General features: G+C 47.4%; 1 protein-coding gene across 2 annotated transcripts; it reads right to left on the bottom strand.

Annotated features, from left to right (window-relative positions):
- Positions 1–1,499: 1,499 nt before the first annotated feature.
- TERT (telomerase reverse transcriptase) lies at positions 1,500–26,917 on the bottom strand. 2 transcript variants are annotated; one of them, XM_048508615.1, is made up of 15 exons: positions 26,684–26,917; positions 21,776–23,579; positions 19,437–19,635; positions 18,741–18,930; positions 17,837–18,019; positions 15,769–15,930; positions 14,550–14,645; positions 13,459–13,544; positions 12,448–12,561; positions 10,270–10,341; positions 8,680–8,868; positions 6,905–6,912; positions 4,594–4,655; positions 3,307–3,431; positions 1,500–1,630 (listed from the first exon to the last, which is right to left on the bottom strand). In XM_048508615.1, exons 1-14 carry the CDS (start codon positions 26,906–26,908, stop codon positions 3,399–3,401), a joined length of 3,423 nt encoding a protein of 1,140 aa, XP_048364572.1. In that variant the 5' UTR covers positions 26,909–26,917; the 3' UTR covers positions 1,500–1,630; positions 3,307–3,398. The 2 variants fall into 2 exon arrangements, with proteins under 2 accessions (XP_048364572.1, XP_048364571.1); XM_048508614.1 differs by lacking the exon at positions 6,905–6,912.
- Between the last annotated feature and the right edge of the window lie 401 nt (positions 26,918–27,318).

Here is a 27,318-nt window from a genome sequence, read left to right as displayed (position 1 = left end):
CCTGTTTATCAACCAGTTTTTAATCCATAGGAGGACAAGATAAGGTCAAGATAATATTAATAACCCCACCGGCGCCCATTTGCGATCGCATACAGGTGCAAATCTGCCCTGTGCCATCCAAACTACCTGAGTGACCCTGGGCCAGTCGACACACTCAGCCTAGCCCACCTCACAGAGTTGTTCTGAAGATAAAATGATGTAAGCCACTTTGGAAGGCTATAAAGCAGGACCACATTACCCCAGATGCCCCTACTCGCCCTCTGCGTTCAGCAGAGGCAAACCTACTGGTGGTCCCCGGCCCCTCCGTGAAACGGCTGGCCTCCACACGGGCCAGGGTCTTTACAGCCCTGGCCCCGGCCTGGTGGAACACTCTCCCTCCAGCTGTCCAGGCCCTGCGGGATCTCGGTGAATTCCGCAGGGCCTGTAAGTCCGAGTTGTTCCGCCGGGCCTTTGGAGGGACCAGCCGCTGAGTATGGCGCCCCTGTTCGATTACATCAAGATCATCCTCCTATGGAGGAGTCGGACTGCTCCCTAGGGGAGGGTTTTAAAGGAAAGGATTCACCGGGTGCCTTTTATGATATTACCGCTGTTTTAATGAAAATTTAGTATGTTTTGATGTTGAACTTTGATGGGCTGTTGTTGTTTTAATTGTATGGTTTGCCCTTAACTTGTTTGTATTGATTTTGTTGTGCACCGCCCAGAGCCCCCTGGGGATAGGGCAGTATGTATAAATGAATGAATGAATGAATGAATGAATGAATGAATGAATAAGAAGATCCCCTTTAGAAACTGTGGCTAATAGTTGGTTCTTTCCAGCTCTCAGTTCTATCAATATCTTTACTTCTTTGAACCCTACAAAAACTACCTGAAGGACTCTTAATCTGGTGAGTGGATTTGTTTCCCCACTCCTCCGCATGAAGCCTGCTAGATGACTTGGGCTAGTCACAGTCCTCTCAGAACTCTCTCAGCCCCAACTACTTCACAGGGTGCCTGTTGTGTGGAGAGGAAGGGAAAGGAGTGTATAAGTCCCTTTGAGTCTTCTTACAGGAAAGATAGGCAGGGTATCTGGCATGTGTGGGAGTGCACAGGAGCAGCAGTGGCGTAGGAGGTTAAGAGCTCGTGTATCTAATCTGGAGGAACCGGGTTTGATTCCCAGCTCTGCCGCCTGAGCTGTGGAGGCTTATCTGGGGAATTCAGATTAGCCTGTACACTCCCACACACGCCAGCTGGGTGACCTTGGGCTAGTCACAGTTCTTCAGAGCTCTCTCAGCCCCACCTACCTCACAGGGTGTTTGTTGTGAGGGGGGAAGGGCAAGGAGATTGTAAGCCCCTTTGAGTCTCCTACAGGAGAGAAAGGGGGGATATAAATCCAAACTCTTCTTCTTTTCTTCTCCTTCTTCTCCTATAAATCCAAACTCTTCTTCTGGGATCATGGGCATCGGGGGAGAAGAATACACACAAAGGACTGAAGTTATGGTTTAGAAAAACTTACCAAGTTTGAGTGGCATTAGAAGACATTTGTAAATAATAGTGTGATGAGCCAGTTTGACGCTGAAGGCATGATAGCAGAGCCACTGCATGGCTTCAAATGTAAGCAGGATTGACGGGTTGGTTGCAGAAAAAGTAATCCCTATGGGAGAAAGAAAGAGATTAAAGTTGAAACATATCGTCTAAAGCTTGTTGGAATCTGGGCCTTCAATGGCAGAACATGGGATTTGAAGGCATGCAGGACTGAGGTTTAAAGCACACACTGAAGTTTAAGGTAATCCACTTAATGGACTTCGCCATCTTCTGAACCTGGAGCAGACGTCAGTGGGGTGGTGTGGGGGGCACAGTACTGAATCTTCTGCATTGTACAATGGGTTGGACCAAAGAACCCTACGGGGCCCTTCCAACTCTATGATTCTACAACTTCAGAGTGCACACAAGGGAAAATTAATGCAGGTGGGTAACCGTGTTGGTCTGCAGAGCAAGAGCAAAAGTCAAGTCCTATGGCATCTTAAAGACCAGCAAGAAGAAGAAGGAGAGTTTGGATTTATATCCCCCCTTTCTCTCCTGCAGGAGACTCAAAGGGGCTGATAATCTCCTTGCCCTTCCCCCCTCACAACAAACACCCTGTGAGGTGGGTGGGGCTGAGAGAGCTCCGAGAAGCTGTGACTAGCCCAAGGTCACTCAGCTGGCGTGTGTGGGAGTGCACAGGCTAATCTGAATTCCCCAGATAAGCCTCCACAGCTCAGGCGGCAGAGCTGGGAATCAAACCCGGTTCCTCCAGATTAGATACACGAGCTCTTAACCTCCTACGCCACTGCTGCTTTTCAGGGTATAAACTTTCAGAAGGCAAACCTCCTGTTGGGGTTTCTGACAAAGGAAGTTTGTCAGTTTGCACCTCAGTAATTTTGTCGGTCTTTCAGGCGATGGGCAACTCAAAGCGTGGCGACGAAATTCAAGATTGCAAACTGAGTCTCAGCTTGCGATCGCTTCCAGGAACCAAAACTGGATTTCAACCGCCTTCTTTTTCTTCTCCCATCCTCAAAGGGTATGAGCAGAGATGAATACAGAGATGCAGGTAACAGAGGTATACATTTTAGACGACTTCAGCTGCCACCGTGCCATGAGCTATGCAGAAGCAGCAGTGGCGTAAGAGGTTAAGAGCTCGTGTATCTAATCTGGAGGAACCGGGTTTGATTCCCAGCTCTGCCGCCTGAGCTGTGGGGGCTTATCTGGGGAATTCAGATTAGCCTGTACTCTCCCACACATGCCAGCTGGGTGACCCTGGGCTAGTCACAGCTTCTTGGAGCTCTCTCAGCCCCACCTACCTCACAGGGTGTTTGTTGTGAGGGGGGAAGGGCAAGGAGATTGTCAGCCCCTTTGAGTCTCTTCTTCTTCTTCTTCTTCTTCTTCTTCTTCTTCTTCTTCTTCTTCTTCTTCTTCTTCTTCTTCTTCTTCTTCTTCTTCTTCTTCATCTTCTTCATCTTCATCTTCATCTTCATCTTCATCTTCTTCTTCTTCTTCTTCTTCTTCTTCTTCTTCTTCTTCTTCTTCTTCATGAAAAGGTCGCGTTCCCCTGAAGGCCTATTACAATTTTGGGCTCTAATGCCACAGTTGGGAGAAGGTTCTCCAACTGTGTGGAGTGTACATACTTCTGGAATTTTTTTTCTTGAAGAGCTGCAGTAAAGTAACATGGAATTCAATTCTCAGCGGAATGGCGGGAAAGCGAGAGAAATGATTCAGAAAAAAAACCCTTCAGCAATCTCACTCAGTGAGGGGAATTCTGGGCTAAGCTTTCAAGACATTTTTCACACCTACCTGGATTTTTAGCTTTCAAAATAGAGAAGCAGCATGACACGGAATCTGCGATGATCCTCAAGAAGAAACTGGGGTTATTTTTAACTTGTTGGTTAAAGGGAAGCTGGACAACACATGCGTGGAACCTAAAATTCAAAGAAAGAAAGAAAGAAAGAAAGAAAGAAAGAAAGAAAGAAAGAAAGAAAGAAAGAAAGAAAGAAAGAAAGAAAGAAAGAAAGAAAGAAAGAAAGAAAGAAAGAAAGAAAGAAAGAAAGAAAGAAAGAGCGAACAAACAAATGAAGGAAATAAGTGAGGAAAAAAACTGGTTTTAATCTATGTGAAATATTAGAAATTGCTTGATAGTTACGGTTTGATTATATGTGGAACATAACGTTGGTATAAATGATAGCATACAATTTATTGGGAATCACCCCAAAACCACAAGGGGAGGGGTGATATAGAAACCAACCAATCTACCAAATTAATTAATTAAGGGCAACACCGGAAGAATGCAAGTTAAAGTTCTGACAGATTATTTTTTTCCAGATATGGCATTATGAAATAATGACACACTCATGATTGACATTTTGAAATTCAAGGAGCCAGAAGTGGGGAGGAAAAGAGAGGGAAGGAAAAGGCAACAGGAATAAAGGACCCACATGTACATCTGTAGATAGAGCCAACCCCAAACACGCATGTTTGGGGTTGCCTCTATCTACAGATGTACGTGTGGGTCCCATTGCAAGTGACCTCAGCAAGGAGTTTCCAAGGCAAGCAAGAAGCACAGATGATTTGCCTTTCCCGTCCTCTTCAGAGCTTTCCTTGGTGGTCTCCCATTTAGCCTTAGCTTCTGAGATCTGATAAGATCGGGCTATATACCACGCTGCCTTTCCTTTGGATAGGACTGGCTCTATGTACAGTGGATTTGACTCCTTTTGGTCCCACATTTTGCTCCTTGTTCGGCTCCAGCGTTGTCACTACAAGCTGATTTGGATGAATTCTGGACTAAAACGGAAGGGCATTAACATTGAATCTGGCCCTGAGGGTTAGCATTTACTGGCACGGCTGGTTAATCCTCAGCCCTTTCTCCTTTCCCCTTCCTGGGTCAGTTTAGGGTCAAAATGTCAGAATGCCTTTAACGTTGCACAGTTCAAAAAACCCCAGATCAGCCATTTTGAAAAGGCGATCGCGATGCACGTCAAGAAGGCAACGCTGGGATCTGGAACATTCCAATTCTCCGATCCACAGCACCTCCTACTGGCACTTTGTGGTACTGAAGATTTGGAAGTGGCTGCATACGAGACATACCTGTAGGCTTGCAGAAGAAATATTTTGAAAATGTTGACACAGACTGTTCGAGGACTGTTGATCTAAGATTAAAGGGAGAAAAATTAATGCTCATCTATTTATTTTGAAAGTTACCCCTCCCCCCATCACATTAATCACAGTGATTTTTCTGGGGCTGCCATCAAGTGACAGCTGACTTGGCAAACCCTAGAGGTTTCAAGGCAAAAGATATTCAGAGATGTATTGTCGAAGGCTTTCACGGCCGGAATCACTGGGGTGCTGTGTGGTTTCCGGGCTTTATGGCCGTGTTTTAGCAGCATTCTCTCCTGATGTTTCGCCTGCATCTGTGGCTGGCATCTTCAGAGAATCTGATAGTAGGAATGGAAAGCAAGTGGAGTATATATACTGTGCGGACCGTGCTATCTTCATTGTTACTCCCAGGCTACAGACTTCTTTGTGACTCACATACCAGGCTACTTCTATTCAGAGGGCCTCACCTGTTGACCTCACAGTATATATACTCCACTTGCTTTCCATTCCTACTATCAGATCCTCTGAAGATGCCAGCCACAGATGCAGGCGAAACGTCAGGAGAGAATGCTGCTAGAACACGGCCATAAAGCCCGGAAACCACACAGCACCCCATATTCAGAGATGGTTTGACACTGCCTGACTCCACATCACATATCTAGTATTTCTTGGAAGTCTTGACAGAGTGGGGGCTGAGGCTGGCACAAGGTCACCCAGCAAGTTTCAGTGGCAGAGTGGGCATTCGAACCTGGGTTCCCCAGATCCTAGTTTCTGAGACCCCTTCCACACATGCAGAATAATGCACTTTCAACCCACTTTTAATGCACTTTGAAGCTGGATTTTACTGTGTGCAGAATAGCAAAATCCACTTTCAAACAATTGTGAAAGTGGATTGAAAGTGCATTATTCTGCATGTGCAGAAAGGGGCCTGTGTCATACGGCATGGAATCCTATAGAAAGAAGGAAGGGAAGAAAAGACTAGAGGCAATGAAAAGAAGGAAAGGCTAAATTGGGCACTGAACCACTAGTCCTCCTGATCTTCCAGTGGCTGTTGTTGCTCTTGCATCCATGGGCTTTTATCCACACGAGGGCAACCAGCAACCACCGTTGCTTTACAAAGGCCCCATCTGCTTTCTGAAAGGCTTGATAGAAGAAATAGAGTTGGATTTATATCCCCCCTTTCTCTCCTGTAGGAGACTCAAAGGGGCTTACAATCTCCTTCCCCTTCTCCCCTCACAACAAACACCCTGTGAGGTAGGTGGGGCTGAGAGAGCTCCGAGGAACTGTGACTAGCCCAAAGTCACCCAGCTGGCGTGTGTGGGAGTGCACAGGCTAATCTGAATTCCCCAGATAGGCCTCCACAGCTCAGGCAGCAGAGCGGGGAATCAAACCCGGTTCCTCCAGATTAGATACACGAGCTCTTAACCTCCTACGCCACTGCTGCTCCTAGAGACTAGAGGCAATGAAAGACTAGAGGCAATGAAAAGAAGGAAAGGCTAAATTGGGCACTAAACCACTAGTCCTCCTGATCTTCCAGTGGCTGCTGTTGCTTTTGCATCCACGGGCTTTTACGCACACGAGGGCAGCCCGCAACCACCGTTGCTTTAGAAAGGCCCCACCTGCTTTCTGAAAGGCTTGATAGGCACCAGGGGTAGTACTGGGGGCAGAGGTGGGATCCAGCAGGTTCTCGCAGGTTCCCGAGAGTAGGTTACTCATTATTTGTGTGTGCTGAGGGGGGGTTACTAATTGGTGATTTTGCCACGTGATTTTTGCCTTCGTTACGCCCCTCCTCTCAGCAGTAGCGAGCAGAACTTGAAGCAGTCTAGCAGGAGGTGCACCGGCGTGCGTGGCAGCCTGCGCCTGCGTGCATTCGTTTCCTGCCCAAGGACCGGCGCAGTGACTGCATCCTTGCCACAGCCCCGCCCAGGAATGCCCCGCCCCCGGAATGCCCGGCCACGCCCCCGTCGTGCCCAGCCCAGCCCCACTGGCGCTACACCACAGTTTGAATCCCACCACCATGGGAACCTGTTACTAAAATTTTTGGATCCCACCACTGACTGGGGGGGGGGGGGCTGTGGCACCCATGGGTACCCTGTTGGGGAACCTTGCTTTACAGACTAAGGCCCCCTCTGCTCTTTCAATCCACTTCCACAATTGTTTGCAAGTGGATTTTGCCATTTCGCACAAAGCGTGTGGAAAGTGGATTGAAAACGCATTGTTCTGCCCATGCGGAAGGGGCTTGAGATTTGACTTCGTATTTGAAACGCTCCAGTCCCAAAACTCGAATCCTGCCCGCCATTACCTGCAAATCTAAAAATAAGGAGTGGCATTTCAGTCGCAGGACCACAAGGAGTTTATGTCTCATGTTCGCCCCGGCTCTGCTGTTCGCGTTGAAGGAGAGGCTTGCCCTGATAGACGTACAGGCGTAACTGCAGGAGGCAGAGAGAACTTCAGCAAACCTCAATCCAAGCAATTCTGTAAAGCCGTTCCTGGTACAAAACAGCCTCGACTCAACCAGATTTTTCCTTATCAACCATGCCCTCTCGCTCCCCCCTCCCCTCTCTCCTCCCCCTCCCCCAGGGTGGGATGGCCACAACCAGATGACAGACCCCTCCCCTCTCCCTAGAAGACTTGTGTGTGTGTGTGTATGCGTGTGTGTGTGGGGGGCACAGGAATGCAGCATCCTATTCTTATGTCCCACTGCTGGAGAGGGTGGTGGTGGTGTTTTCAGAAGAAGAAGAAGAGTTTGGATTTATATCCCCCCTTTCTCTCCTGCAGGAGACTCAAAGGGGCTGACAATCTCCTTGCCCTTCCCCCCTCACAACAAACACCCTGTGAGGGAGGTGGGGCTGAGAGAGCTCCGAGAAGCTGTGACTATCCCAAGGTCACCCAGCTGGCGTGTGTGGGAGTGCACAGGCTAATCTGAATTCCCCAGAGAAGCCTCCACAGCTCAGGCGGCAGAGCAGGGAATCAAACCCTGTTCCTCCGGATCAGAAGAAGAAGAGTTTGGATTTATATGCCCCCTTTCTCTCCTGTAGGAGACTCACAGGGGCTTACAATCTCCTTGCCCTTCCCCCCTCACAACAAACACCCTGTGACGTAGGTGGGGCTGAGAGAGCTCCGAGAAGCTGTGACTAGCCCAAGGTCACCCAGCTGGCGTGTGTGGGAGTGCACAGGCTAATCTGAATTCCCCAGATAAGCCTCCACACCTCAGGCGGCAGAGCTGGGAATCAAACCCGGTTCCTCCAGGTTAGATACACGAGCTCTTAACCTCCTACGCCACTGCTGCTCCCTCCACCAGGGCACCGGGCCCCGGCAAAGGCAAATCCACCAGTATAGCCAAACGCTACTCCCACCAGGGGATTTCGCCACGCCCCCCAGATGGGCCCGAAAATGATTCATTTTTAATCTGATCAGCATCATTGTGTCATCTATTTGATGTCAATGTATGCTCTGGCAGCCAACAAAATCTGAGGTAAATTCCTGTCTTGATGTTTAACTGCACCTATTTTACTGAGGCGAGAAATCTTTTTAATTATTCTTTTGCTGCAAAACAGAAATCAAGAGGAGACATTACCTCTTTTATTAGAAGGTTAACAGTAGACCTGCCGCTGTTTTCGGTTGTGAAATTCTATGCCCTGTTCAGATGGGGTCCTTTTTAAATATTTTAGTAATCTCCTGAAAACTAATAAGTTAGAAGCAGCATGAGGTACGGAGAGAGGCGTTTAACTTGCTACGATCTACATTATGCCCTGGTTGCGACAATTTAATAATTGCTTTTAATCTTGCTGTGTTTTCTTTTATTGTTGTATGCATTATTGCCTGGACAATTGTTTCTGCTATGGTCTTTGGCCTCACACAATTAAATCTATCTATATTTGTACTAAATACAACAACAGCACCTCAATTGTTGTAGCTAACTTGTATTTTAATATTTTGTTTTCATTCCCTATCTCACCAGACTCAAAAACAGGTCTCGGAAAAGCGTGTGTCCTTTATTGACAGCCTGATGGAATGAAAATCTGAAGTTTCTCCCAGAAATGATGTTAGCTAAAGTGAAAGATGGTTCCTACTCACCTGGAGTAATCACAGTAAACTTCAAGAGTCTGGGTATCAATTAACAAGCCGCACCACGGGAACATACTGTGAGCCGGTAACTGCTTGAACGCTGAGCATCCTGGGATATCGTCATCCAGAGAAAAATTCACCGTAGTCTTAGCTGGATTTATTGTGAAGCCGTACTCAGGAATGCCTTCGGCCAGTGTCCTGAATTACAGGAAAGACAAAAGTAGAAATATCATTTACACAGATACAGGATATTTTTAGCCCTGATGTGACTAATCTTCTCTCTCTCTCTCCTGCAAATCTTTCTTGGTTACCTCTCTGACTTCTGAGGTCCCATCAGCACAGCTTAAGCAGTTGCCCAAAAATATATTCGTAGGGTATTGTGGGTTTTCCGGGTTGTATGGCCGTGTTCCAGCAGCATTTTCTCCTGACGTTTCGCCTGTATCTGTGGCTGGCATCTTCAGAGGATCCTCTCTCTCCTGCAAATCCTCTGAAGATGCCAGCCACAGATGTAGGCGAAACGTCAGGAGAAAATGCTGCTGGAACACCGCCATACAACCTGGAAAACCCACAATACCCTATAAATATAGTTTTGGGCAACTGCTTAAGGATCCTCTGTTGAAATTCTGTGCCATTTTCTTTGTACTCTCGTGGGACAAAGGCAAACAAATGTGCTAGGCGGACATTGTGGAACGCTACTTGTATAAAAACACATATCTGAGAAGCCAAAACTCATGTAACGTAGGTTTTCTGAGGAATTTATTTCTTCTACCACAGCAAGTACTGCTCTTGGTGTTCAGGGAAGAAAGAGGAACATCATTTCAGGGATCTCTTGTGAGAGGGAGAGGTTAGAAAGTTGCATTCCAGAAATCTGTCGGGTCATGGGAATGCTCTGCTGGATCCAAGCTAATATAGGCTGTACTGTAGTCATCTGTGTACTATAGTCACCCTTCCTCCTTCCCTACCATTTCCCCCCTCCCCCCTCTCCAGGGTCGGTGTGCCATGGACAGACAACTGCAGTTTCCATACATGGCTTAAAATTAGGGGAGGACTCCCAAAAGGCATTTAAAACTGTTGACACTAATTTTAGTGTTCCCACAGAATAGAACTCTTGTCCACGGGGGTCATGGAAATGCCTCATTACATTACTTCCTTGTTCTAAACTTAAATTACTGATTACAATATTCTTTTCATCATGAGAACAGAGACAGTTAAGTAAGAATTTCAGCTTTGGCTCTGATTTGATCAACACAGCCAACGATATATATATATTTTTAATTGGACTATTATATACATTTCCAGTTTTATCCACCACCATTAAGTTGTGTTGTTTACTAATCAATAAAACACTCTGGTCAGGAAGAAAGATACGAATAATATCACTCAGGTCCTCATGATAATCACTCGAAAAACACTAGATATAGCTTTAAAACGTCCAAGCTCGTCTAACACTGAATTGACCGTGGGATCTGTTCACGCTTATTAATTTTTAGAAAACAATCCATCTTTAGAAACGGAAAAATTTCCCCACCCAAATAAAGCACCGGTATGTGATTTAAGCACGTTTCTGAATCAGAAACCCATTTAATGCCCAGGACATACCTCAAAAAGGTTTTGGCTTCTCCTAAGTGAGGCGTCACAAACAGGAAGTCATCCGTTAGACGCATCAGCACTCTGGAATGTAACGTTGTCATTTTTTTTTCATTAGTGCGAAGTTGTAGAATTTCCGCCTTCCCACCTTTCTCGTGTGCGTGTTTTGCCACCAAGTCACAACCTTGCTAAAACAACATCATGAAATAGTATATCCACCCTATGTATATGGAAAAAACCCATTCCACTGGGTTGTACCCCAGAGAGCTATTCTGGGGGTACTCATCGCTCATGGAAAGAGCCTTCTCCAGATGCTAGAGTCTGGAAGGAAAAGTGCCCCCAATGACGGAATAGATTTGCAGGATCTAACCCGTCATAACCCAGTTCATATTGTGTGATCTGCCTTTAGTCTCAGTGAGAAATGCAAGTTATCTGGTGAACTGGACTGGTTTCACCGCTCCTGCACATGAAGCCTGCTGGGTGACCTTGGGCTAGTGACAGTTCTTCAGAGCTCTCAGCCCCCACCTAACTCTCAAGGGGTCTGTTGTGGGGCAGGGAGAAGGGAAGGCTGGAGGGGGTGGTGGTGGAAGGGGGATCACATCCAGTACGGTAGACAGCACTAGAAAGAATGCTACTGAACTCTTCACCTCCGTAGCAGGCCTGTGTGCATACACTGACCCGTGTGCGCCAGGACAGAAGATCACTTGATACGCAATGGCCTCAAGCAACTGTAACCCCTATGTTCAGAATGGGTTGACCCAGAAAGGTGGGGGAGACTCAAAGCAGCAGGAGGCTACAAAAACTCATGAAGTTGCAGGAAGCAAGGCTACCAGGCTGGGACCTTGATTTAATTCTTTATAAGCTCTTAACACCTTGTTTAAGGTAACTGCAAAGTTGTTGGGAACTAGTGGGAAGGGAGTTGTTTATTTTTTGCTATATTGTAAATGTTAGAATTTATTGTTTCAGAGCTTGCTATGTATGTCGTTGATGGGAGTTCTTTTGGGGACCTTCGTCATCTTGGATCCCGTTCACCAAGCCTCTGAAGTCTTCATAAGCCAACCACCAGCAGGAAGAATTGGACTTGGCATTACCAGTAGATTGTAAATATAAGGACTTGAAATGCAACCAAAAAGGACTGTAAATTGTTAATGTTAAATGTTAATGTTAAAAGTGTTATTTGTTAAGGAAGTAAACCATTTTGTTTTACATTTAGTTCTTTGCAACTCCTTCCCAGTTCTGCCCCACAGAACCCACAGATAGAGGTTACACAACCACAACCCCTTTTTCTGAAACTCAGCACAAAGTGCGAGGCCAACCCCGTTCTCAAGTCCACTGAGCATGCCCTGGAGGACTTCAGGGAGCGTAAGAGTCAACAGTGGTGAAAAATAACAACCGCCTATTAAGCATAGGCCTGGACCCCCAATTGCGCACACAGAAGGTTCACAAAACTAGAAGAGTTGGTTTTCATACCATACTTTTTTGATGTTTTTAAGCAGTTTACAATCACCTTCCCTTCCCCTTCTCATAACAGACACCTTAAGAGGTAGGTGGGGCTGAGAGAGTTCAGAAGAACTGTGACTGGCTCAGCAGGCTTCATATGGAGGAGCGGGGAGTCTGAAAATACCCCAATATCACCTTGTTTTTCTCTTTTGACTCAGCTGCATCTGAACCCACACCCCTGGTTGTGATCTGCCGGACTCCATTTGAGAGCCACTGGGTTACTAGGGTGCTCCACACTATGAAGAGCAGGTAGTGACGCTTTTCCGGGGACTGTCCGTTTCCACATATGGCAATCTTCTTCCCACAAAGCCAGAGGTCTTCAAACTACGGCCCTCCAGATGTTCCGGAACTACAATTCCCATCAGCCTCTGCCAGCATGGCCAAGTAGCAGGGCTGATGGGAATTGTAGTTCCTGAACATCTGGAGGGCCATAGTTTGAAGACCCCTGCACAAAGCCAAGGAACCCGGCCTTCCCGACTCCTCATGTTTGAGTAAAGTTCGATTCCCGGCTCCCCCACATGCAGAATAAAATCTCTTCTCCATCCTTGGGTGGGACTATTTTAGGTGTCGCAGTCTTTACAGGGAAGAGTTACACAACAGAAGATTAATGTCTGCAAAGCCTTGAGATGGTGGGTGTCTGGTTTTCATCTCCGGGAATAGCTGGTTCTCTATGGAAGGGTGATATCCTACCCGTCTTCCTGCACACCATGCAGTAGATTGTTCTCCATGTCTCCATAAAAGAGATTGCAAAGCAAGGTTGACAAAATGGAGCCCTGGGGAATCCCGCAGCTCTGGACATAGTACCTGGCAAGTATTAGGAAACAAAAGATCACATTACAAAATCTCCAAAGCAATAGAAGGACTAATGGGAAACTCACCAGCATAGTGTAGTGCTTAAGAGGAGGAGGAGGAGGAGGAGGAGGAGAAGGAGGAGAAGGAGGAGGAGAAGGAGAAGAAGAACAGGAGGAGTTTGGATTCATATCCCCCCTTTCTCTCCTGCAGGAGACTCAAAGGGGCTTACAATCTCCTTGCCCTTCCCCCCTCACAACAAACACCCTGTGAGGTGGGTGGGGCTGAGAGAGCTCCGAGAAGCTGTGACTAGCCCAAGGTCACCCAGCTGGCGTGTGTGGGAGTGCACAGGCTAATCTGTATTCCCCAGGTAAGCCTCCACAGCTCAGGCGGCAGGGCAGGGAATCAAACCCGGTTCCTCCAGATTAGATACACGAGCTCTTAACCTCCTACGCCACTGCTGCAGGTGGATTCTAATCTGGAGAATGCAGGTGGATTCTAATCTGGAGAATGGAGTTTGATTCCCCACTCCTCCACCTGAGTGGCAGACGCTTATCTGGTGAACTGGATTTGTTTCTCTGCTCCAACACATAAAGCCTGCTGGGTGACCTAGTCACGATTCTCTCAGCCCCACCTACCTCACAGGGTGTCTGTTGTGGGGAGAGGAAGGAAAAGGAGCTTGTAAGCCACCTTGAGTCTCTTTACTGGAGAGAAAGGGGAGATATAAATCCAAACTACCACTACTCCTCCTTCGCTTTTGCCCTAAATATAATGCTTTGTAAAAGTACAAAGGGGATTCCATTTATACCCTTTTCAACAGAGACAATTAAAAGCACATCAGGAAACTACATTAGTTAGCCCTCCTTATTCCTTGACAAATGCATATGATACAGGAAAACAGAAGTTCTTTACCTGTTCTTGATCTTCAGGATACTGGTATAGATTAACTGCCGGAAAAACTCAAACAAGTTGGAACATCTTTCCTTCAAAGAAACACTCTAAATTAAAAAGAAGAAGATATAAGCTAGAAATGATTATCTGTTACAGCTAAATCAGGAACATTCTAGCATTGCCCATCTGTGGCAAAGCAGAAGCGTGAGCCAACCCCTCCCCCCGCCACCAAACACATCTGAATGTTTAAGAAATTAGCAAGATGAAAATAGCAATAATACAGATTCACACGGGCCACTAACTATTATTTTCTCAAGACTGTACACATTGCAATCAAAAACCCAAACAAAGGCTCATTCCGCACATACAGGATAATGCACTTTCAAACTGCTTTCAATGCTCTTTGAAGCTGTGCGGAATAGCAAAATCCACTTGCAAACAGTTGTGAAAGTGTATTGTCGAAGGCTTTCACGGCTGGAATCACTGGGGTGCTGTGTGGTTTCCAGGCTGTATGGCCGTGTTCTAGCAGCATTCTCTCCTGACGTTTCGCCTGCATCTGTGCCTGGCATCTTCAGAGGATCTGATCCTCTGAAGATGCCAGCCACAGATGCAGGTGAAACGTCAGGACAGAATGCTGCTAGAACACGGCCATACAGCCCGGAAACCACACAACACCCCAGTTGTGAAAGTGGTTTGAAAACTCATTATTTTGCCTGTGCGGAAGGGGCCAAAGAAAAATCCTCAAGGATACCTACTGTGTCACACTGCACAGGGAAGCCACTGAAATCTACAAACACCAGGACAGTTTCACCAGGACATCAGGACAGTTTCAACAAAAAGGGATTCTGAAAATCAACACAACCTGGCTACTGGTATTAAAAAACACCCAAACCAAATACCAGATTCCAGCCGTGAAAGCTTTTAACAAGACATAGCAAGGAACACATGGATAATCTCACCCTATATACAGAGCCCGACACATTCACTGAGCATGTAGGGAGGAAAAAGCAGGAGCTGGTCCCACCCCCAACCCCTGCCTATGCATGACTGCCGGGTCACCACCCCTTACATGCAGAGGGGTGGAGGGAAGGGAGTAGTTCATAAACATCTACCTGTTCCACTATTACTGCATTCCGCAGTGAGGTGCTCTGTTGAAGATGATGAACAAACCATCTCATATCTCGGATATAGTCCTGTGAAGTGGATACCTGCAAAGGCAATCAAATTAAAATATTGTTGTCTGTTAAAGAGCCAGATTTGAGAAGAGACAAACAAGATTTGGGGGTATAAGTTTCCCCAGAGCCAAAGCCCCCTTTTGTCAGATACAAATCAGAGTATGGATTTCCAAACCCTTATATCCTAATCAGAAGGATGGAGGGGTGTTGCAAAGAAAGGGGTCAGGATGCACAATGCAAAATGAGATCAACTTGATCAGAGCAAGAGAGAAATGCTGAGGGGCAGAGAATTAGGATCTGTATTAAGGTGAGAATCCTATGCCCCTATTCAGCTCCAAGGAAGTCCATTATTCTGAACTTCTGAATGAGCTCAGGTTCGGCTCTCTCACGTAGTAATCTCCCTTTGAAGCGTCTATTTGAGATTTGTTGAAGTTAGTAATCACATCACTGCCCAAAGTTGGACAGCTGCCTCCTTTCTGATATAAAACACTTTGCCTCATGCATTGTTTCAACTCCAGCTGGAGCAGACAATACCGAACACAATACCGAACACAACAGACCCAATGGTTCAATTCATCATAAGAGCATCTTTACGTGTTCAGGAAAACAAAGCTACATAGAAATGAGAGTGCCTGGCTTACAGTCGGCTTCTACAGCAAAGCATTACTTAAATGCACCTCTTCTATGCAGACGCTACATCCTAGGTGGCTAGCTAAAAAATTTAACCTGGAGAATGTCTGTGGTGAGGACCACCAGTTTTAAGGAGTGTGCCACCACTCTACGCCCCTGCTCAGCTGCGAGGCGAGCACCCAGCCTCAATCATCTGGTACACAGACCACACGGCACAATGGACAGACCTCCGTTCCTTTCCTCCAGGAAGGTGCTGAGGAAAAGGAAAGACAGGTGAGATCTCTGCCAACTGCAGGAATGTTGCGAAACTCCAAACCGAAGAAGAAAAACAACATCTCAGGTGAAGCAAGGAGAATGTCTTCTGATTGAATCATGATCGGTAGCCCCCATCTCTTCGGGATAATTTGTGGGAAACTAACTCGGGCATATTTTGAGGATGCAACTTATTCGTCTTCAGTTCTCCGTTGAGGACAACAGAAAAGAGACCCAATAACACAGAAGAGAGACAGAGCAGAACCGGCCGTACGTGTCTGCGATAGTATTTCTTGATCTGCCCGTTCCTGGTCCTTGTGATCACCGCGTAACGTTGGATACAGTAGCTGGTCTTGCCATCGGGACTGAGGATCTTTGAGATCACTTCCTCCAGCTTATTTTGGGGGATGGTATCATAAGCCCTATGGACATCAGCCTGTGGGAGAGGGAAGAAACACGTTATTCTTTACTGGGATCTAGCCAGTGGTGGGATTCGGCCGGTTCGCACCACTTCGGCAGAACCGGTTGTTAAAACGATGCTTGTAAACTACCAGTTGTTAAATTATTTGAATCCCACCACCGGAACCGGTTGTTAAATCATTTGAATCCCACCACTGGATCTAGCCCACAAAATGCCTGTAAGACTGAGTTGTTCCGCCGGGCCTTTGGAGTGTCCAGTTGCTGAGGTGAGCCCCCCCCCCTCGCCCTCCCTTCTTTGCTTTGCTCCTTGGCTCTCTTGCTCCCTATTTTTTATAATTTGTTCTTGCATATTTATTGTTATTTTTAGGGAGGAGTTTGGTTGCTCCCTTCTTTTTGGGGTGGTTTTAAAGGAACTGGGTTACGGGACGTCATTATTATTGTTACTGTTTTTGACCGCTGTTTACATGGTTTTAATGGTTTTTAATGGATTTTAGTATATATGGTCACTATTGTGACCCTTGTTATATATTGTATATAGATAGTGTTGTGCACCGCCCAGAGCCCCTCGGGGATTGGGCGGTCTATAAATTTAAATAATAAATAATTTTTTTAAAAAAGCTGGGACTAGCATGAAAACTTCAAGTGTCGCAACACTCCATCCCATTTTGAAAAACTCACAGCTACTTATCAGAAGGCAGCCCAAATATTTACTGACTGTATTTATTATTTTTATTTAAAGTATTTATACCCTCCCGCACCTTTCTATAGTTACACTCAAGGTGGTCTACAAAATATAATAAAATTCATGGATTTAGATATCCACAGACGAGGGAGGCACACTTGAGACATTTTTCTGCAGGATGATACCATGCTTTTGCTCCCCAACAAGCTCCTCCATTTTATCCAGGGATCAGGGCCGTATTAAATATAGATAGATTAGATGATAGATTAGATAGATGATAGATTAGAGGATGGATGGATGGATGGATGGATGGAGGAAGGAGGGATAGAGGGAAAGAGGAAGGGATGAGGGAGGGATAGAGAGATGGAGGGATGGAGAGATGGGATAGAGGGATGGAGAAAGGGAGATTTCCAAACTTGCCCCCCTACAAGTTTGGGGAAAAATCTGAAATGTAAAAAAACTGAATGATCCCCATATTAAAAAAAGAAGAGTTCTAGAACACTGGTTCTCAACCTGGGGGGTCACGACCCCTTTGGGGGTCGAACGACCCTTTCACAGGGGTCGCCTAAGACTCTCTGCATCAGTGTTCTCCATCTGTAAAATGGATAAATGTTAGGGTTGGGGATCACCACAACATGAGGAACTGTATTAAGGGGTCACGGCATTAGGAAGGTTGAGAACCACTGTTCTAGAAGAAGAAGAAGAGTTTTGGACTTACGCCCCACCTTTTTCTCCTGTAAGGAAACTGAAGGCAGCTCACAAACTCATTTTCCCTTCCTCTCTCCACAACAGACACCCTGAGAGGTAGGTGTGGCTGAGAGAGTTCTGAGAGAACTGTGACTGGCCAAAGGTCACCCAGCAGGCTTCATGTAGAGGAGTGGGGAATCAAACCTGGTTCACCAAATAAGAATCTGCCACTCTTAACCACTACACCAGGCTAGAGAAGGGACGGGGGCGGGAGGCTAGCTAGAGAGGGACTGTCGTTGTCCTCCACCATAGTCCCAGAGAGACTGAGCCTGGTCACATACGGCCCAGGCCTCCTTTGACAGAGTTCCACCAAGCTGGAGCCAGAGCTGAGACAGTCAAGCTAGGGCTGAGAGCCAAACACTTTTTCAGCAACAGACAACCAGTAAGTTGTTCCTTTCCAAGCGTAAAGCTCTTTGAGGGGGTCTATCGGGAAAGGAGTTACTGCCGGCTGCCTCAGAAGAAGGCCGAGGAGAAAAATGTAAGGGAAGAGTACCTTGACAAAATAGAACGCAGGCATTGGGGCATTTGATCCCAGAACTTTCAGAACAAACTTCTTCCACACGGCATAGATATCATCTCTCCCAAAGGCAGAAGAGCCAAGCAGGCTAGGATTCCTCACTCGTTCGTAATTAAGCACGCTGAATAATTTCTTCAGTTGAGTGTTGAAATACTGAACCTGAAGAAACATAATTTAAAAACAAGTTTACACAGCAAACCACATTCGTTAAAGGCCTGCAACTACAAGAGACACGTGTTTAGAACTTTATATGCCGGTGTCGTGATAAAAGGCTAACTCAAATAAATGAACACAGCCCAACTCAGAAAGGAATAGATTTGCGGCATCACCACACAAAAAGTTTTGGTTAAAGGCACAGGCACCTGCCCAGAAATTATTATTTAATTTTGTTTAATATCACAGCTGTCCGTTCCATAGCAGGTTGTTGGCCTTTCGTTACAATTTGAGCCTCACCCAGAATCCTGGGCTCATTCCGCACATGCAGAATAATGCACTTTCAAACTGCCTTCAGTGCTCTTTGAAGCTGTGCGGAATAGCAAAATCCACTTGCAAACAGTTGTGAAAGTGGTTTGAAAATGCATTTTGCGTGTGCGGAGGGGGCCCAGGGAAGTTGTAATGTACTGGCGTTGTATTCGTGTGAATCCCAACATCTGAATGTGACAGATGTTGATTTGGGGGATTTGAAGATGTTTTAAGTGTCACCTTAGTGTTTTCAGAATGGCGCCCAGGGGGTCGATTATCACTGGGACAACCTCAGCTGGTTTGTACCATAGTCACTGTATCTCAGTTTTCAAATCATGGTATTATTATTATTCGTTAGATTTAATAGGCTGTCCCCTCCTCTTTTTGGGCTCAGTGAACAGACTGACAAGAGAGCTACCTTTTTATCTCTGCTCTTCCTGCAGAACTTTCCTTCTCCCACCACACTACTTAGTTTCACTACTGGCCGCAGCCCATTCATTTTGGGGATGAAGCGGAGCCTTGCCGCCAAAGGGATGTGCTTTCTCTGCTGCAGGATTCTGAGCTCCTCCTTCGACAAGGGGCGAAGGTGCACTGCCGCAAGATGGCTCCTAGAAGAAACGAATGTCAATTTCCCAAACAGCAATGCCATTCTTAAGCCCATCTCGGCAACCATGAGAGAATCACAAAATCATAGAGTTGGAAGGGGCCCCCAAGGATCATCTAGTCCAACCCCCTGCACAATGTAGGAAATCCATAACTACCTCCCTCTACATACACCTCAGTGACCCCTGCTCTGTGTCCACAGGAAGGCAAAAAATCTTCAAGATCCTTGGCCAACCTGCCCTGGAATAAAATACCTTCCTGACCCCAAAGTGGTGATTGGCATTACCCTGAACACTTAAGAAAGGGTTACGAGAGTCAAGCATTGACTCTATCAGCCCACGTGCAGGCAAGCAATGGCAAACCACTTCCAAATGTCTCTTGCTCTCAAAACGCTACAGGTTGCCATAGCTAGCTGTCACTTGATAGCACTTTACAGTCATGTTGTTAAAAAACCCTTTAGAATACTAACAGGGTAGGGCAAGCACAAGATAACCTTCTCGTTGCAAAATACCTGACTCCGGCGCTCTGCAGCTTGCTCCAGACAGCCTTTCTGAAGAAAAAGAGCAAGTTTTTTTGAAACATGGTCTCGGTGATGTAGAAGAAAGACCGGAGGAGTTCTGCCACATAGGAGTCCATCAGCCAGCACAAGAACTTGGAGAGCAGAGCTGTACGAAAACAGTGTTCCGAGGCAGGAACGGAGTGGCCGCTCTCTACGAAAAGGATACAGGAGCAGAGAGCAAGCGCTGGAGACCAGATTTCTGTACTCGTGATCTTCTCAAGAGTAATTATTATTATGACATCAATATGAAACAATCCTACAGGGCCCCATATCTGCACAAGGGAAAGCTGCAAGGGAGGTCTTTGAGGCATCTCAGCTAACAAAGAGGCAGAGCTCTCCCACACGATAGCAGGAGTGCCTCAGCCCTTTAGCCTGGAAGAGTAGGAACTTTTACAGGAAGATGCGGCGGGGGGATAGTTGGGGGCGGGGAGTAGGTTCCAGTCCTCGGCCATGATACCACCAGCCCATTGCCCCCAACCCAGTGGACACACAGGCTAACAATGCATTTGAAGGCAAAAAAAAAACAACTGCAAGGCTTACACACATGCCTGATAACCTGGTGGAATGAGCTCCCAACCGAGATTAGGGCCCTGCGGGACATCGGTGAGTTCCGCAGGGCCTGTACATAAGAACTAGCCTGCTGGATCAGAGCAGAGTCCATCTAGTCCAGCACTCTGCTACTCGCAGTGGCCCACCAGGTGCCTTTGGGAGCTCACGTGCAGGAGGTGAAAGCAATGACCTTCTGCTGCTGCTGCTCCTGAGCACCTGGTCTGAGCACCCGTAAGACCAAGCTCCTCCGCCAGGCTTTTAGATCTTGCCAGCTGGCCTGACTGGAACATCATAACCTCCCATGGGTGTCTTTTATGCGGTTTTAACGCCATCTGCTTATTTATTGATTTACTGATGTAAGTTTCAATTGGTATGAACGTTCATATACATTGTTTTATAGTATTGTTTTTATCTGGTTATATTGATGTTCGCCGCCCTGAGCCCTGTTGGGAAGGGCAGGATATAAATAAACAAGAGATAATCAAAATCCTGCTGTTGGCCAGACGACGGGTCTCAGTTGTTGTGCTTCCTGACACCTGTCTTTGTGTTTTTAAGGAAGCAGGTGGGGCCAGGTATCTTGCTGTGCAGATTTTTTTAAAAAAATTGTTTAGGCTGCAGCTGTCACCGCAGCACAAGGATCGGCGCTGTGTCAACTGAAGTTAAGCTGCACCAATCATATTGTGGCTGACTCTGCCTCCTGCGGCAGCCATTTTGTGGCAGCCATTTTGTTGCTGTGTGCACAGTGCCATGTCAGAATTCCAAATGTGTCCAAAGGATGGGGACACCTGGGTTAGACCAACTTCTTAATTCACTAGTGCTTTGATTGTGTATTCCCACATTGCAGGGGGTTGGACTTGATGGCCCTTGGGGTCTTTTCCAATGCTAAGATTCCATGAATCACTATTTTGAGGGTCATTGATGTAATCCCTTCAAATTTTACTCTGGGCCATTCTGCCCTACCTCCTGCTCATTGTAGGGGAGATACTGTGGAGTTCCGGTTCAAGAACACGTTTGTTCTTGTAATGTTGAAACTACCAGGCATGTCCTATTACCGTGGTGGCGAACCTTTGGCACTCCAGATGTTATGGACTACAATTCCCATCAGCCCCTGCCAGCATGGCCAATTGGCCCTTGAGGTCTTTTCCAATGCTATGATTCTATGAACCACTATTTCGAGGGCCATTAATGTAATCACTTCAGATTTTACTCTGGGCCATTCTGTCCTACCTCCTGCTCATTGTGGGGGAAATACTGTGGAGTTCTGCTTCAAGAACACGTTTGTTCTTGTAATGTTGAAACTACCAGGCATGTCCTATTACCGTGGTGGCGAACCTTTGGCACTGCAGATGTTATGGACTACAATTCCCATCAGCCCCTGCCAGCATGGCCAATTGGGCTGATGGGAATTGTAGTCCATAACATCTGCAGTGCCAAAGGTTCGCCACCACTGTCCTATTACATTCCTTTTTATTCTGATCTCAAAAAAGATCTTATTACTTTTTTTTTGGAAAAAAAATTCTAGGTTGATCAGAGGATTCATATATGGCCTCTTTTCCCTTGGACCACGATCCCGGGATTACATCCAAACAACCAGATTCAGCTCATCATTCATCTCTATTGGGTTAGATTTTGCCTGCTCAAGTTCATACAACCTACGCACCACTTTCTGTACGAACGCTGCCCTTTAAATTGCTTGATGGAAATCAACAATTCATTCCCTTAGGAGACACCCCCCTCCATACCTCTGGTCAGACGAAGCCAAGCACAATCGTTCACCCTCATTTTCCACGTCAATTCGCGCAGAGAAAAAGCGGCCAGCTTCCCCAGGGAGAGGAGCTTTTTGACATTCTTGTAGAAGCGACATTTGTTGTGGCTGGAACCCCAAAGGGCTGCAGGGACCACTCTTTCGAGACACTCCCTCAGGAAGGTATACACTTGCCAATGGCTGCAGTTTTGCTTCAAGAGCTCCAGGAAATTGGCCCTGGAGGAGTCCCCAGGAGTTGACCCCTCACGTTCTTCTTCACTCAACTCAACGGGTTCACCAATTCGGCTCAAACTACCGGATGGTTCTGGAAACGGACACAAACCACTCGATGTGCCTCTGAGCAAATTTTCAGTGCCAGCCTGCCGGGACCTTGATAAGCTCTCGCCCTGTTTCCTTAGACCAATTTTGCCTGCCCCCAAAACCGGACAATTCCTTTGTAACACCGCTAGATAAGGACACTTGGCGTGGTTCCTCAGCAGTTCTTGGAACAGGCCCCTCATGTTCCAGTAACGCTTCGGAAGTCTCTTCTTCCTCCAACGGTGATTTGGGGGACAGGGATCGACAGGCCGCTGAAGCACCTCGTTGCTCAAGAAGATAGTTTCCACAAGCTTTTGTCCTCCTGACTGATACCCCTTTAAGCGATTCAGTACAAACCATTCAGGGAAATGCTCTTCCCGCGGCCGACTGGAATACAAGAGATCGCACATCTTGAGTTCTCCCGGCAGGCATGTTTCGCCAGCTGAACGACAAACGTTCTTTTTAAGGAGTTTATCCACAGTAAGATTATTTGCAGTTACTTTCTGCCCAGGAGAAGATCTAAGAACACCTCTTCCTATCTGTGTGTCAAGTTTGGTGTTTTGAAGTGTTTCCTTTTCCCTATCTACCTTTAGGGCCTTACCACAAACTAGTTTGTGATTTCCCAGAGCCACGGAAGGCGTGCCAGAGGTTTGTGCTCCAGATTCACGTTCCTGAACGTCCTTCATGGGCGTTACCGTATCTGCCAAACATGACCTTACACTCACTCCAGGTTCCTCACTCCCATTATCTCCAATGAACTGAACATTGTGCGCTGAGATAGGTGTTTGCTTTCCGAACCCTTTGTCCGCTGGCCTGATTTTCAGTCTCTTTCTGTTAATTTCGTGGGAATTCTCCCGTTTCCTTTTTACGAACGCTACCGCACTGCAATGCCAACCGGGTCTTCGCTGGCTCAACGGATAGTCACTGATCTTTGTAACTGACTCGCTATTTGTAGGGTTCCGGCCCGCCACAGAAGAATACAAAGAACGACCGTCTAAAGCTTTTTGTGGGCCCCGTCCTTGTATTTCAGATTTCCGCTTCCGCCATTTTGCCTTTCCTAGGTAATGCTTCCAAGACGGAAGCCTTCCTTGCAGGTACCGAGATAAAGCATTATGGGATGGCACTGAGTACATCTGCCTAAGGAATGCAGGAGAGGCTGCTGTGGTCCCCCCAGTGAGCTCGTAGATAGGTTGCCCGCAGATCTGGTAGCAGCAACTAGGAGGAACCAGCATGAACAGTGCACAGTGCTCCAACAGGTACATCATGAGCTCGTCCCCAACCCTGGTAAGCACCATTTCCCAGAGAACGCTCTGGCAAATGGCTTCTGTCATGTTGTTCGGATGAAAGCTACAAATATTGGGCAAGCCAGGCAAAGGGGGTTTGTTCTCCTCCAACAGAGAGTAGCCAAAAGCCAGGACGTTCTTCTTCTGCTTCTCACAGGCCCTGTGAATGACCCTTTCGACGACATCGCGGAGACCCACAAGCTGTAAGCAAAAAAGAAAGAATGATATCGACCCAAATTCAAATCAGTCCTTCAGCAGGGTAAGAAAAGAGTATGCATAACAGCTAATAAAAAGAGAAATACCAATCTGACAACCAGCGGTAACGCAAACAGAAATACGAATCTGACAAAATAATCCACTCTCCCTCTTCCTCCGCGCCCCCCTCCCCCGCACTCGAGATGGGGCCAGCCTGCTCTAGCCTCCAGCAAGCCCCGTGCACACCGCTCCATGCCTCTCTGGCATCTCTGCCTCCTCTGCGCCCCCACCCCTCGGGCAGCAGCCACCTGGAGCACAGGCACCAGGTCCGCCAGTCGAGTCCTCCCTGGTCACCACGGTGCACGCACGTTGTGCTCAGTGGCCCAGGCCAGCCTAGATATGTGTGTGTGTGATTTTCCACCCCCACACGATGAACTCTGTGTGCGCGTGCCCACAGAGAGGGCTCCGAATGCCACCTCTGGCACCCATGCCAGAGGTTCACCATGACTGAACTAGATACAATCACCATCTCCATTTTATATGGCCTTAACTCAAGGTTAATAATGCACTTCAATCATCCAGGTGCCGTCCCTGACAGTTCTGCAAAATATTGTCCATGGCCGGAATCACTGGGGTGCTGTCTGGTTTCCGGGCTGTATGGCCGTGTTCTAGCAGCATTCTCTCCTGACGTTTCGCTTGCATCTGTGGCTGGCATCTTCAGAGGATCAAACAAGTGAATTGAAAGCAAAGTTCTAGCCCTCAGAGGACTGGGGAAAAAATAAATACAGGTACGTTTATTGTCTAGGGCCGAAGGCTGTTCCAGTCAAATAAGCACAGTGGCTAACAAAATTTTAAAGACCTGAGCTAGTTGCGCATTAAGACTGGCCATGAATAAAAGCATTCATTTAAAACCATTTTTATTTATTTGATTGCTGTCATAAGAACATAAGAACAAGCCAGCTGGATCAGACCTGAGTCCATCTAGTCCAGCTCTCTGCTACTCGCAGTGGCCCACCAGGTGCCTTTGGGAGCTCACGTGCAGGAGGTGAAAGCAATGGCCTTCTGCTGCTGTTGCTCCCGAGCACCTGGACTGTTAAGGCATTTGCAATCTCAGATCAAGGAGGATCAAGATTGGTAGCCATAAATCGACTTCTCCTCCATCAATCTGCCCAAGCCCCTTTTCAAGCTATCCAGGTTAGTGGCCATCACCACCTCCTGCGGCAGCATATTCCAAACACCAATCACACGTTGCATGAAGAAGTGTTTCCTTTGATTAGTCCTAATTCTTCCCCCCAGCATTTTCAATGAATGCCCCCTGGTTCTAGTATTGTGAGAAAGAGAGAAAAAATTCTGTCCTGCCCCTCTTCCAAAGGATGTTGAGAAAAGTGCATGCAGATCTCCCCTTATCCTCCTAAGATGCCAGCCACAGATGCAGGCAAAATGCTACTAGAAAACGGCCATACAGCCCAGAAACCACACAGCACCCCAGTTCTGGGGGAGGGGGGAACCACACACCATCAACCACACAAGCAGCAGCTCCCAGCTCCAGTTACTGGAGAGGGGTGGGGTAATAATTACGTGAAGACCTCCCTTTTCCTCTGCCTTCAAAATGTGTTTCGATAACTGCCACGCTGCCTCTTCCAGAACTTGCTTGAGGCAGCCGACAGTGAAATTTGGCAAGTTTGTCATCCAATTGAGTCAGGAAAGAGCTGACTGTCTGTATGCTAAATACATACTGAGGTCGCTGCTTTTCCGAGACGGTCAATGGGTTAGCCATTGGTCCGTTTAGTCAGACATAGCTAGCAAGTCGTCTAGAACCTATGACCAAATGTTATAAAGCTAACCTGTTGCCTTTGCTCTAGGCACACATAAGAGGAGCACGTGCAGATTGTAGTCTCCTTTTTCACCAGCTAGCAGGTTGTAACTGATAGAAAGAATATATCTTTTTGTAACCTTTTTCCTATTATCATAGCTAGTCAAGTTGTTATCTTTTTAAAGCAACTGTGAGTGACTCTGTCTCGTTTATCATCAAGCTCTGCTTGTAAGAACAAAATATTTTCCCAATAAAACACAAAAGATCAAACAAGCCAGTTGAAAGCAAAGCTCTAGCCCTCAGAGGACGGGAAAAAATAAATATAAGTACATTTACTATCTATGGCCAAAGTCCGTTCCAGGCAAATGATCTCAGGGGCTAATAACAACCAAAAATACATATATGCCGTGGCTGATCAAATTTTAAAGACCCGAGCTAGCTGCTGATTAAGACTGGCTATGGATAAAAAAACATTCATTTAAAACTTTATTTATTTATTTGATTGCTCTCTTGTCCTTTGTCCAAAGGGTGCTCAGCACAGCCCATGCAGATCTCCCCTTAAAGTTGCCAACCTCCAGGGGGTGGCTGGCGATCTTCCGTTATTATAACTTATCTCCAGGCAAGAGAGATCAGTAGTCCCCTGGAGAATCTGGCCACGCTAGAAGGTGGCCGCTGCAGAATTATAACCCACTGGAGTCCCTCTCCTACTTAAGAAGAAGAGAAGAAGAGTTTGGATTTATATCCCCCCTTTCTCTCCTGCAGGAGACTCAAAGGGGCTTACAATCTCCTTTCCCTTCCCCCCTCACAACAAACACCCTGTGAGGTAGGTGGGGCTGAGAGAGCTCAGAAGAACTGTGACTAGCCCAAAGTCACCCAGCTGGCATGTGTTGGAGTGCACAAGCTAATCTAGTTCCCCAGATAAGCCTCCACAGCTCAGGCAGCAGATCTGGGAATCAAACCCGGTTCCTTCAGATTAGATACACGAGCTCTTAACCTCCTATGCCACTGCTGCTCCTTAACCACACACCCCTCCCCATCTCCAAGTATATCCCGACCTGGAGCTGGCAACTCCATCTCCCCTATTTCATCCTCACAACAACTCTGAAAGGGAAACCAGCCTGGGTAGGAAGAAGCAGGCTCTCGTCGTTTGCGAGCGTTTGCTCCTCTTTAAAGGGGAAGCCAGGCTGACCACAATGGATGCCGCCCAGGTCGTTCCAGCGCTCTAACCATTCTGCAACACTGCCCTCCGCCCGTCGGGCAAAGCACCGGCAAAGAGCGACACCCCCTTCCCCCGTACCTGCTGCAAACCAAAGCGAGGAGGGGGCGCCTGGGCTGGCAGCCCCACCAGGCAGCGGTGCACCAGGTCGCGGTAGTTCGGGGGGTCCGAGGCTCCCACCAGCGGCTCCCAAGGCCCGGGGCCGCCCGCCTGCAGACCCCGCACGGCGGCTTCCAAGGGCAGCACCTCCGCGTAGCAGCTCCGTAGTAGCCGAAGCAGCGCCCGCGGCCGCCGAGACTGCTCCATGCCGGAGGGCGGGGCAGCGGAACCCCCGCCTTCTCCCGCCCGACCCGCGTTCCCATTGGCTGCCGGGCTTCACAGCCCGGGAAAAGCTGCGGCCGGCTCGCTTGCTCCCCCGCCCCGTTCCTCGATCCGTGTGCGGCGTTCACACGTGCTCTCCCGGGCAGCGGGCGCAGGGAAGCCTCTTGCCGCTCGCGGTCGAGCCTTTGCAAATCCCGGGGTGAAATGCATTGCAGGAAGGGGAAAAAGAGCCCCGAGGTTTCCCGTTTTCTTTTTGTCCTCGCAAACAACCCTGCAAAGTAGGCTAGGAGTGGAGCGCAGTCCCAGAGGAGCCCGTTAATTGCGCGACCGCAGTCTTATGGGAACTGTTGCTTTCAGGACCGTGATCTTTCCAGGGTTTCCATTAGTCCTTACGC

Source organism: Sphaerodactylus townsendi, linkage group LG09, assembly GCF_021028975.2.
Source record: "Sphaerodactylus townsendi isolate TG3544 linkage group LG09, MPM_Stown_v2.3, whole genome shotgun sequence".
Lineage (NCBI taxonomy): Eukaryota > Metazoa > Chordata > Lepidosauria > Squamata > Sphaerodactylidae > Sphaerodactylus > Sphaerodactylus townsendi.
The sequence above is the reverse complement of the archived record's forward strand: the minus strand, read 5'-3'. Positions and strand labels throughout refer to the sequence as shown.

Coding starts and splice junctions, on each gene's coding strand:
- TERT (XM_048508614.1), bottom strand. CDS start 26,908: ATGGAGCAGTCTCGGCGGCCGCGGGCGCTGCTTCGGCTACTACGGAGC. Junction 18,931..19,436: donor CTGCAGAGCGCCGGAGTCAG/GTATTTTGCAAC, acceptor CGTTTCTTCTAG/GAGCCATCTTGCGGCAGTGC. Junction 14,646..15,768: donor AGAAATACTATCGCAGACAC/GTACGGCCGGTT, acceptor TTGCCTTTGCAG/GTATCCACTTCACAGGACTA.